Source organism: Salmo salar, chromosome 10 (assembly GCF_965601325.2).
Source record: "Salmo salar chromosome 10, fSalSal1, whole genome shotgun sequence".
Lineage (NCBI taxonomy): Eukaryota > Metazoa > Chordata > Actinopteri > Salmoniformes > Salmonidae > Salmo > Salmo salar.
The window spans coordinates 90,882,999-90,895,563 of record NC_138300.1 but is presented as its reverse complement, the minus strand read 5'-3'; the positions used below and the strand labels follow the sequence as shown (position 1 = coordinate 90,895,563).

At 45.4% G+C, this 12,565-nt stretch overlaps 1 protein-coding gene across 2 annotated transcripts in view; it reads right to left on the bottom strand.

Moving 5' to 3' along the window:
• The window catches only part of igf1ra (insulin-like growth factor 1a receptor), a 127,773-nt gene that overhangs the window by 31,675 nt on the left and 83,533 nt on the right, over positions 1-12,565 (bottom strand). For both annotated transcript variants that reach the window (XM_014124119.3, XM_014124120.3), the window contains exons 3-10: positions 5,727-6,033; positions 4,001-4,137; positions 3,348-3,492; positions 2,402-2,610; positions 2,129-2,255; positions 1,794-2,029; positions 1,409-1,576; positions 945-1,152 (exon numbers count right to left, since the gene is read on the bottom strand). In XM_014124119.3, coding sequence (XP_013979594.1) covers positions 945-1,152; positions 1,409-1,576; positions 1,794-2,029; positions 2,129-2,255; positions 2,402-2,610; positions 3,348-3,492; positions 4,001-4,137; positions 5,727-6,033 — 1,537 coding nt within the window. The remainder of the gene's footprint in view (positions 1-944; positions 1,153-1,408; positions 1,577-1,793; positions 2,030-2,128; positions 2,256-2,401; positions 2,611-3,347; positions 3,493-4,000; positions 4,138-5,726; positions 6,034-12,565) is intronic.

Sequence of the window (12,565 nt, the reverse complement as noted above, 5' to 3'; positions counted from 1 at the left end):
AATTCAGTGAATACTCAAAACTGTACCCTGAATACACAAACACAGTACTGCTCATGCACTCATTTACCTCAGACACACACAGTCTGATCTGCCATCTGGTATGGGGAAACAAGTGGCCTGAGTTTACCCTGAAAAAGGCTCAATTTCAAAACGCAATCAGTCTCTCAGTGTGAGTGAGTACATCTGTGTGTCTGTGTGTGTATGACAAAGAGTGAGTGTGTGTGTGGGAATGGGTTGGAGTCTTTAAACTGTAAAGCATCCGTAGCCACGAGCAAGGTAAAATGATAACACAACACAGATGTCAGTCCCCATTCTGGCAAACAAAAGGCTAACGGGCTTATAGTGTGCAGCCAGCCCAGCGAGCAGAGCGCAGGCCCTTCAGACTCATTAATCAGATCCCTCTCCCCGGGTTTGTTTGTGCTGCCTAAATTACAGCCTGCTAGGCCTTAATATCCTGCCGCCGCTGTCGTCATGGTGATGGAATCCACAAGTGCCGTAAGCAGGCCTTTGATCCCTGCACCCGTGTCTCTCTCTCTCTCTGTCAGGGTCCTCTGACACAGTTCCAGCCCTACTCCCTCCCTACTACTCCCCTCTGCTCCCCTCCCTCCCTCCCTCCCTCCCTCCCTCCCTCCCTCCCTCCCTCCCTCCCTCCCTCCCTCCCTCCCTCCCTCTAAACCCTGATGATGTTTAGATCCTGTCAGTCCCAGTCCCAGGGCTGGGTAATTACAACACCACTGTGTCCTGACCCTGGATCTCTCTCTGGGCTATTAAAGAAAACAGGACCCAGATTGTGAGCTCAGCTCTTTGATAATCATCTACAAAGCCTCAGAAGGGTTTGGTCCAAAAGCTGTTAACAATGGGGAAGTTTTTAGGTAGAGTTTTACTATCTTACTGTTGTGTGATCTCTCTCCATAGAGGGAGGCTGCCTGCTGTCTGGCACCTACCTGGGGGTGAAGATGGAGTTGTGCAGGAAGTTCTCAAAGACTTTGCGGTAGGAGGCGTCGTCTATCTCTGCCTTCAGGTCCTCCTTGGTCTTGGGGCAGGGGCAGCAAGGGCCCTTATCCCCCCCAGAAAGGTCAGACTTGGTGGGCTTGGTGTCCTCCTCCATGTCTGCCAACCCCGTGGCTGATATCCTGATGGGGATCTTCAGCTCTGTTGTACAGTGGGAGGGGAACGGGACCCGTTAGTGAATTACATTCCCCAAAGAAAGCACAAACAGAAGGGGAATAAGGTACACCACCTTATTCCCCTTCTGTTTGTGCTTTCTTTGTACAGGGGATCTGAATACAAGGTTAGAACAGATACAGTACTTGTATTGGAGAATCAGTGCAAAAATCTATTCTATCGATTCCATAATGTACACAGATAAAAATACGGGTTGGTTAAGAAGAGGGGTTGGAATGCTGACCTTTGGAGCAGTAGTTGTGTTGGTACAGCTCCCTGTCTTCAGCTTGCTGCTGCCAGCGGACCAGGTAAAAAGTGAGATTGCCGTTAGGGTTGAGGGGAGGGGACCATTTCACCACCAGCTTTGAGGACGAGTTGGCATACGCACGGGCATCCATTGGCATAGACGGCTCTGTGACAAAAACACACAAATGTTGAAATGTTGTGATGGTGTTTACTATACAGTTTAAAATGTGTCGTTTTCATGAAGTGTTAAATAAGGGGGATACATTTGATGAAGTTCTGATAAGAAGTCTTTCAGTTTATCTTAGTTGGGTGAAAACTTATCCATGGCTGAGGTGACCTGCTGCTGTTTACAGAAGCTGTACTGTAGCCTAGTACTGTCTTACCTGAGGGTCTGGTACGTATGTAGACCACATCACTCTTGGCTCCCGGGATGTGTTTGTCCTCCACGACAAGGGTGATGGCCTTGACAAAGATGGCGTACTGGGTCCAGGGCTTCAGTGGGGACAGCAGCACACCAGGGTCTATCTCTTTGTCCTGAGGCAGGTCCACGTCAACCATGTTCCAACTGTTGGAGCCACACCCATCCTGGCCATCAAACTCTGTGATGTTCTGGTGCGGTCTGGAATGCATGAAAAACACCACCTTCGGTAAATGTGAAGTATAAAGGCTATATAGTAAAATAGTGTAATATCTGTGTGTGCTATATGCGAGCACTCACGCCTCCTTGTAGTAGACAATGAAGCTGATGAGGTCTCTGTAGTCTGGTGGTCTGTAGCGCTCCCAGGTCAGCTTGATCCGGTTACTCACCGTGCTGTTGGACTTGAACTTCAGGATGTGGCTCTCACCTATAAACACAAACCACATCTTAGATATCCCCCTTACAGGAAACTCAATAGTGATATGATAAAATACTACATTGTATTAATTCAAGTACTGAATGAGCATAGAAAGTTAAAGTTATCCCACTCCATATGTCCAGTGGTGTACTCACAGCTGGCTCTGTCCCCATTGTTGCGGAAATCGTCCTCCTCAAACTTCTCAGTGATGTCCGTCTTCTCCCACATCTTGTGTATCTCAGACATGCAGAGTTTGGGGTTGAAGCGGAAGGACAACCTCCCAGCCCTGATGGTCAGGTTGTGTTGGGTCCAGTCCCACAGGTACTGCAGGCGCTGGTTGTCGATGGCAGAGAAAGCATACATCCTGATAAGGAGACAACAGACAGGTGTTAACTTCCTCATACACCTAGTAGCTGTGCTGTGGGCATAAATAGGGCCAAACCACTTTTCAATCCATTGATTTACTTTAAACACACAATAGAGCACTGAGGATAAAGTTGTCAAAATGTTGTGGAGTGGTAGGCTTAGTTTTCCATCTGGTGGATGTGTAAAGGGAAGTAGATCGGGTGTCATTGTGTGGTTGTGTCTGTCTAACACTGAGCCGTACAGACAGAGAGGGCCAGAGATGAAACAGAGCGACTCAGAGCCTCTCAGCTCCATGGAACACCTCGGAAACACTCCTCCTGCTGTAACTCTAGCCTGGGAGGGATGACAACAAGAGGCCTGAGAGGCTTTCCCACCACCCTCCTGGTCATCTCCAGAAACACACTCCCTATCTCTATCTCACCAGCCCTCTGACAAGGGCTGGTGATGTCATGCTACAGCCAGAATAGGCTGGGAGACCTGAGAGTTTCTGTTCAGATAGATAGCTCATCTACCTTCTCATTACATCACAAGGAGAGGTGCCATGTTGTCTTATGGTGGTTTTGTGTGAATTCCTCACTGAAAATGTTATGGCTGGAACCTTACTTACCCTAGCCACATATAAAAATCATTCACAAGGCTTTCAAAACCGTGTGGGATACATCTAACATGAGATAAAGGCTGACACTTCCCCTAGTCCCCAGACACGGCTCGGACTCAGACAGTGGCCTGCCGTACCCTTCCATGAGCTCCTCCCCGTTAATGTAGCGCAGGCTCTTGAGGAAGGAGAGCGAGCCTAGCGTGTGGGAGTGGCGGATCCTCACATAGCCTGTCACTGTCTGGATCAGCCCCATGAAGCTCTCCAGCTCTGAGGCGATGTTATCTGGAGAGAGGAGAAGGGAAAGTTAGCAAACACATACTCAGACACAACAGTCAGCATGTGAGAACCCCAGTTCTGAACACATCAAATCCCACAGGCAACTGTACTGAACACATCAAATCCCACAGGAAACTGTACTGAACACATCAAATCCCACAGGGAACTGTACTGAACACATCAAATCCCACAGGAAACTGTACTGAACACATCAAATCCCACAGGAAACTGTACTGAACACATCAAATCCCACAGGAAACTGTACTGAACACATCAAATCCCACAGGCAACTGTACTGTCTAAAGATAAGCTGTAAGTCACCTTGTAAACTGAGCAAATACATAGCATAATAGCAAAATGTGATAATTGGTTTGGGGCACAGTGCAGGCAGCTGATGTAATGTTGACTCTGAGGCCCACACTAGCTCTCCCAGCGCCCCCCGTGCTCCCTTCCCGGTCTCTGGGGAGAGACAGACTGAGTGGTCCTGGTTACTGGTACTGGTACTGGTACTCACTGCCACGGCGGATGTTGATGTGCAGGTTGCCTTTGATGACTGTGCAGCCCATTAGAGACTGAGCAGCATCCACCGAGTCGATGGTCTTGGAGTCACAGATCTTATCACACAGGCCATCACAGGCACTGCAGAACATACTGTGATTGAGGAAGAGAGAGAAGAGGGAAAACAGTCAAGGAATGTCCTTAACCAAATAAATCTACAAAATTACAATTTCCAAGAAACCAGATTAAGATGCCTCACCCTAACTCAACCAAAATTTCAAAAAATGTGTCTAATGTTTGCTATGAAATAGAAGGTCACTTTCTTTATGAACTGTGTAATCTTTTATGGGTGCTTAATTGAACCCTTGGTTTTGTGAGAGTGACTCACTAAATGGCCCTAAAGACAAAGACTGATATGTCCACAAATATATGGCAACAACGACTCAACATGGAATGTTTGGAGAATGAAAATCTAAATATGGAGACAAGTTACCCTGAGTCACAAACAAAGACATTCTCTTATTCAAACAGGGGAAATGTCAAATGGGGTAAATGTCCCGAGTTGCAGTGCTGCTGTGAGGAATCCCTCCTGAATGCCTTCAAGCAACATTCATAAAGTATTTTTTGTATCTTAATGCACCAATGGATGAGTCTTGTATACCGGGCACTGAGGTCAGCATCTTTCTCTGATTCTGAATTACATGGAATGTCCACAAGCTTCAATCATTCATGACCTAACATGACTTTCTGCCTGAAGCATATTTAGCTCTGAAGCTTCTCTTTAAGAATGGAATCTCTGAGAGGACCAGGTGTGGAAGGGTTTCACATACAGTCTCTGAGAGGCCCAGGTGGGGAAGGGTTTCACATATAATCTCTGAGAGGACCAGGTGGGGAAGAGTTTCACATAGAATCTCTGAGAGGACCAGGTGTGGAAGAGTTTCACATAGAATCTCTGAGAGGCCCGGAGTGGAAGGGTTTCACATAGAATCTCTGAGATGACCAGGTGTGGAAAGGTTTCACATAGAATCTCTGAGAGAACAAGGTGTGGAAGGGTTTCACATATAATCTCTGAGAGGACCAGGTGTGGAAGGGTTTCACATAGAATCTCTGAGAGAACCAGGTGTGGAAGGGTTTCACATAGAATCTCTGAGAGGACCAGGTGTGGAAGGGTTTCACATAGAATCTCTGAGAGGACCAGGTGTGGAAGGGTTTCACATAGAATCTCTGAGAGGACCAGGTGGGGAAGGGTTTCACATAGAATCTCTGAGAGGACCAGGTGTGGAAGGGTTTCACATAGAATCTCTGAGAGGACCAGGTGTGGAAGGGTTTCACATAGAATCTCTGAGAGGACCAGGTGTGGAAGGGTTTCACATAGAATCTCTGAGAGGACCAGGTGTGGAAGGGTTTCACATAGAATCTCTGAGAGGACCAGGTGTGGAAGGGTTTCACATAGAATCTCTGAGAGGACCAGGTGTGGAAGGGTTTCACATAGAATCTCTGAGAGGACCAGGTGGGGAAGGGTTTCACAGAGGTGAATTATTCAGAAGACCTCTGCATGCAAATTCATAAAGCAAAAAAACAAACACAGGGCCAGAGACACCCCACAACCAATATGTCAGAGGACTGTATACAGTAACAATAGTGCTGTATATAATAGTATAGATTACCCATAACAGGACCATGATTGATCCTGGAGAGCCCTTTAGAGCCTATGAGGTGAAGTGTGCTCTCTGCTCTTTTACCTATTGCTCTCATTGCGTGTAAAGCCTGATGGACACTCAGGCATGCACTCTCCTTCGTGAATGACAAAGTCAAAGTCGCTGGGCAGGTGCACGCGGGCACACAGGTCCATGGTGATGCAGCGCCAGCCCTCGAACTTGTAAGTGTCTGGGGGGCAGTCCTGCACACAGCGGCCCTCGTGGTAGTAGTGCAGGCAGGCTGCGCAGGCCATGTCGTCGTCCGGCTCCGTACAGCTTCCCAGGCACTGGGCATGGCAACATTCACCACTGTCCGTACATGCCCTCCGCTCACACTTCTTCTCTGGGCACACTGGGCGAAACACAGAGAGAAACAGGTTAGTGAGATGACATGACAGGGTCAGAGTAAACAGTCACCATATTACAATAGGTCTTGATAACAGGGTTCGAGTAAACAGTCACCATATTACAATAGGTCTGGATGACAGGGTCAGAGTAAACAGTCACCATATTACAATAGGTCTGGATGACAAGGTCAGAGTAAACAGTCACCATTTTACTATATGTCTGGATGACAAGGTCAGAGAGAAAACACACTAATGCAGCTAACAGATAAAGCACAGCTCACTGTTTAAGCTCATATACAGTCTCGAAATACAATAAATTAAAAGGCTTTTAGACTGGAATACATTTATGAGCTTCTTCCCCTGGAGAGGAAAAACGGTTAAATGGGTTAACTATTATTAGACCTATATCAAGTGTTCTGAGGACAGGAGTGAGGATAGGTGACATGACGAGACTCAGATTAAGCTGGACGGTGTGTGTGTGTGTGTGTGTGTGTGTGTGTGCGTGTGTGTGTGTGCGTGCGTTTACGCACTATGTGTGCGTTCCTAGCCTGTTCTGTGCTCGTTGGAGGTCGAGGAGAGGCAAGCTTTAGGATTAGTGGGCTGTAAAATGGTAATCGCTGAGCAGAGCTGGGGAGCTGTAGAGCCCTGTCAGAGAGGAAGTGGTGTGCCGTCAGGGCGTCGAATGTTTGCGCAGGGCCCCACGCTGCTCTATGCCAGCCTTGTTAGTAAACTGCAGAGCTGGACCCACTACAGATACATATTATTGCTGTTTGGGACTATTAAGGGAATTTGAGGGAGGGGAAAGAGAGAGTGGAGAGAAATAGAGGTTGTCTCGCCAGTAGTTGGAGCTCCATTGACTCCAGGAGCAGTGGAGAGCTCCAGGACGAGGTCCCGCTGAGAAGAACCTACGGACGTACAGTACAGTGCACCCCCACCAGATTACAGTGCATCCCTTTATTCAAGTATGTTCTTTATTAAGGGACTTGCCACCCAAGTCAAGAGAAAAAGACTCCAAAGAAAACCCTCATCTTATGCATCATAGGCTATACAATCCCAGACAGCTAGACAGAGACAGAGCTGTCTGATTTTCAGTCAATTGCTTGAGAAACAACATTGATGTATTTCATTGGTTTACCAATATTGTGCCTTAACTAGGGACAAAAATGACACCACTTACAGAGCTCAGAACTCCTATCCAAACTACCAGAGCAGCTTCCAAGACAGATGAACTTCCTTCAAGACCGTGAGAAAATCAACAGTAAAATTATTATGTGGAGAACACTGGCATGTTTCAAATTAAGCTTTTAGCGACATGAATAACAGAATAGTCAGTGTTTACTGAGGATAGCAAAAGGACTGAACCGCACAACAATGTGGTATGAATAACAAAGCATTCTCTCTGGTTGAGACAGACACTGACTTTGGTTACAATAGTAGGAAAGACAGGCTCCAAACAGTCCATTGGATTTGCTGCCCTATCAACTCTACAACTACAAGACTTTAAATCCGCCTGTAATCAGCTCTGAATATCCGCCCAGGTATTAGGCCTGTGCTGTAAGATGTTTAGACCTAAGTGGTATTAACCCATAGTTAGTACTGCTTATTATAATCCTTATGTGCTATTTGCTGATGTCTCCGGCAAGAGAAGAGGAGGAGAGAAGACTCACTAGTTCCAATGTGTTAAAGGTCATCTGAGTTTGGTCAGAAAAGGGAAAATGACTTTTTCAGGGGCCCAAGGGATGCATGAGGGAAAGTGAGGCAGCATATCCCCATGGTAACTCATGCACAATGATAGGAGCTCTAATCTGGAGGCCAAGGGAAGTCTACTACACAGAGGCAAGTATGGGTGTGGGCCAAAGTGAATTGACGTGCAGGAGCCCTTGGTGACCCAGTGCTTTTTGCAAAGGATTGTCCCCTGTGTGAAGAGGATCTAGCTAGTAAAATACCAACTCCAACTGAGAAGGCCAACGGCGAGCAACACGACGACACTCCTGGTTCCTTAGCAACGGCCTCCTGGGGCCAAGCGCTGCAGGATGGACGGGCACAGCCAAACACACATACACGTCTCCATCATTCTGTCTGTTCAGGCCTATACATGCCACAGCACTAATGAGGAAAACCACCCATTGTGTGTTAATTGGGGTAATTAATCTGCATAATCTGCATTAGGTGTATACTGGGTGTGATGCAGAGCGAGAAAGAATATGAGAAAAATAAAGAGAGAGAGAGTGTATAGTAGGGGTGTTTTTTTCGAGAGACAAGTTTGTTTGCTTGTATAAGATGTGTCTGGTGTCAGAAGATCAGCGGTGCTTGTGAATCAGGGGAGAGAAGGAGTGGGGCTAAACTAATCTCAACATGAATATTTCATGCTGTTTTACCAAACATCTGTGTAAGTTAAGGAGAACGTGACAATGCACTACAGCAATTCTGCAGTGCAAACACATCATACTCCCACAGAAGAAACTAGCCTAGCACTTATCTTCCTAACAAGGGAGTACACTCTTTCATCATTCCCACTCTTAACCATTTCTCAAATAGTTGAGATTCTTTCTCACATTGGTCAAATCACAAGCTGAACATATAAGAGGTTACTCAAACATTCCATCAGAGTTTGGTAATCAACAGAAAAACTGAAAAAATGTAATGAACAAAAAATGCTAACATTTTCAGCTATTTCGTTAAAACAACACAGGCATGATCCTTTTTAATTCTTCTGATACCTTTAGCCAACACTTCGGCTAATCACTCCATTTATTACCATCCAGAATGTGATCATTTGTTTATTACTGATCAGCTCCTCACCTTTAGCACACAGGAGTGAATGAGGGAAAACCTTTTCTAAACCCTATCACAGGATAGACACAGTGGAATGAGTATGGGTGGCAAATGAGAACTACACTTCCTTAAATAGCCAAATGGTCCTTTTATGAGCTATATATAGATACACCATTCCTCGTTCCAATTCCAACTCTCTAACCAGGCTCTGGCTCAATGCTCCATAAATACCCAGCCATTCTGGACCTACTCCATGAAGAGAAATGCTTTTCCTTTAACTAGCCTATCCAATGCCAACACATATTAGTCATTGATCTCGGAGTTGATTCCCATATTTTCATGATGGAGGTGAACAGAGAGAGAAAGAAAAGCAGAGAGGAGGAAAAAAACAGGAAGCCATTCATTTCTTGGAACTCTGCCAAAAGGGGGCAGCCCAGGCAAACTCAAAGGGGCCTCGCTGGGAGAGGTTCCGCATCATTTAAACAGATTCCTCAATGAAGAGAAATTCCAAACATGCATACCTTCCGCTGGAAGGAAGAGGGGGGAGCTGCTGCCTAACAATCCATATAAGTCAAGCCCATTTCCCTGTGTGACCAAACAACCCGTGGTATCAAGGATACAATCCTGTATTTATAGATGCTCCAAGTGCAGCCAGCCTATTTCCACGCTGCTCGCTCTACACACAGCTATGCATGGCATTGTGGGTTTCCACTGCTTCAGAGGAAAGGGAAGAGACCACCAGACTACCTAACAAGGAAGGGGCTCCACGCAGGACTGGTCAGAGAGTATGTCTCATCAATTTAGGAGTTAGTTAGGCCCAATAGTGCTTATCAGGAAGGAGTGCTCTATATTGCACAATATTGGATCTATAGGAGATGAATCACAATTTACATGTATATCACTGAATTGAGGCTAAAATGTAAATAGATACAGTATAAAAAGTGCACTTTCAGTTATCCTTCATTAATAATTAAAGAGTTCATTACGATACTGGAACACTGGGCTTAGATAATATTAGCTGTAAATTGTTGTTGTGCCCAGTCATGTGTGACCGTCAGTAGAGAGAGCTGACAACACACTCCTGCTGCAGTGAACCAGAGGGTTGGGGAGTGGGTGTAGGGGTTTTGTACCATACTCTTATCCCTGCACAATCTCTCCCTCCCCTCTCCCAGTGAAAACTGTCAGGTCAGACGCCATAGACACTGCAGCTGCCCAGCCTGCCCCCGCTGCATGCTGCAAAATCACTGCAACGTGAGGAGCAGCACGGTCCATCTCCTCTGTAGTAAACAACACAATGAACACAGAGAGAGAGACAGAGAGTGGGCTCACCGCAGAGACATCCACACATTCCTGTACCCTCCAAGTAATAAAAGGAGAATGAACGAAGAGCTACAGTAAAATCAGTGCAATAACACACTGGAAAACCTAGATGCTGTATAAAAGCCCATTGACCCACTTGGATGTTTTTCCTGTCATATGTTGCTGCCTGTGGTCTGAAGTCACTGGAGGAGCCTATGTAAAGTATCCCCAGAGTGTTCTGGGCAGCTCAGTAATCAAGGAGCAGAATGTTAACCCCTTTATCCTCTGAACCAGCACAATAACAAACTTCAAGAGACTAGACTCAAATACAGGCTATAATAAACCCTGGATATCCTCTAGTTCTGTAGTAGAGGGATGAGAATGCTCATCTTGCTGCAGGAATGCGACTGCAGGGCCGGGATGCAGATAAGTGGTCTGAGAGGTTTGGCTGACAAGCAGCATCTGCATCAGAGAGAGAGAGTCAGATCCATGCATCGAGAGGGCTCGCTGGCGGGGGACATGTAATCATGGGGAGCTGTTGCGATCTTGGGTTTAGTAGCCTATGGGAACTTGATGTGACCCACCATCTGGCCGACGGCTCCCTCCCCCCTCTCCAGGGTTGGGGAGTAATGGACATGTAAGGGATTACAAAAAATGGTAACTGTAATCCGTTGTTACCAGCAAAAAATATTGTAATCAGATTACTGATACTTCTGAAAAACTAGACGCTTACTTAGAGGATTACATTTAACTTCAGAAAGGACATTTGCGGGAAAAAAATGATTGACACTTCTCTGTATTCTCAATGACATTCAAATCAGCATTGAAAAAAGGCACAAGTTTAAGTTTGTTCCACCTGAGCGAGTCTGACCAGAGACCACTATTCCACCTGAGCTAGTCTGACCAGAGACCACTATGATGACACACAAAATGTGTTTGATGGATCGCGGGAAAAGAGCAGGAATAGGCTTTTGTAGTCTACAGTCCAAGCTATGTCTTCCAATGGTGCGACTGCTGTCGGCATCCAAAGATTATCCAAATTGAATAAACGCTTGGAGGTAAAGATGACAGCAGTGGTGTAGTCTACGGTGATACGGATATCACTTATTATTGATATCTACAGTACCAGTCAAAAGTTTGGACACACCTACTCATTCCAGGGATTTTCTTTATTTTTACTATTTTCTACATTGTAGAATAATAGTGAAGACATTAAAACTATGAAATAACACATATGGAATCATGTACTAACCAAAAATGTGTTAAACATATATATTTAATATTTTTGATTCTTCAAAGTAGTCACCCTATGCCTTGATGACAGCTTTGCACACTCTTGGCATTCTCTCAACCAGCTTCATGAGGTAGTCTCCTGGAATGCATTTCAATTAACAGGTGTGCCTTGTAAAAAGTTAATTTGTGGAATTTCTTTCCTTCTTAACCTGTTAGGGCTAGGGGGCAGTATTGACACGGCCGGATAAAAAACGTACCCGATTTAATCTAGTTACTACTCCTGCCCAGTAACTAGAATATGCATATAATTATTGGCTTTGGATAGAAAACACCCTAAAGTTTCTAAAACTGTCTGAATGGTGTCTGTGAGTATAACAGAACTCATATGGCAGGCCAAAACCTGAGAAGATTCCATGGAGGAAGTGGCCTGTCTGACAAGTTGTTGTTCATCTTGGCTTTTTTTATTGAAGACTGAGGATCTTTGCTATAATGTGACACTTCCTACGGCTCCCATAGGCTCTCAGAGCCCGGGAAAAAGCAGAATGATATCGAGGCAGCCTCTGGCTGAAACACATTTTCGCGTTTGGCAAGTGGCCGATCAGAGTACTATGGGCTTAGGCGCGTGCCCGAGTCAACCCCATGCTTTATTTTCTTTCGTCTGTTTACCTAAACGCAGATTCCCGGTCGGAATATTATCGCTTTTTTACGAGAAAAATGGCATAAAAATTGATTTTAAACAGCGGTTGACATGCTTCGAAGTACGGTAATGGAATATTTAGAATTTTTTTGTCACGAAATGCGCCATGCTCGTCACCCTTATTTACCCTTTCGGATAGTGTCTTGAACGCACGAACAAAACGCCGCTATTTGGATATAACAATGGATTATTTGAGACCAAACCAAAATTTGTTATTGAAGTAGAAGTCCTGGGAGTGCATTCTGACGAAGAACAGCAAAGGTAATAACATTTTTTGTATAGTAAATCTGACTTTGGTGAGTGCTAAACTTGCTGGGTGTCTAAATAGCTAGCCCTGTGATGCCGGGCTATCTACTGAGAATATTGCAAAATGTGCTTTCACCGAAAAGCTATTTTAAAATCGGACATATCGAGTGCATAGAGGAGTTCTGTATCTATAATTCTTAAAATAATTGTTATGTTTTTTGTGAACGTTTATCGTGAGTAATTTAGTAAATTCCCCGGCAGTGTTCGGTGGGAATGCTAGTCACATG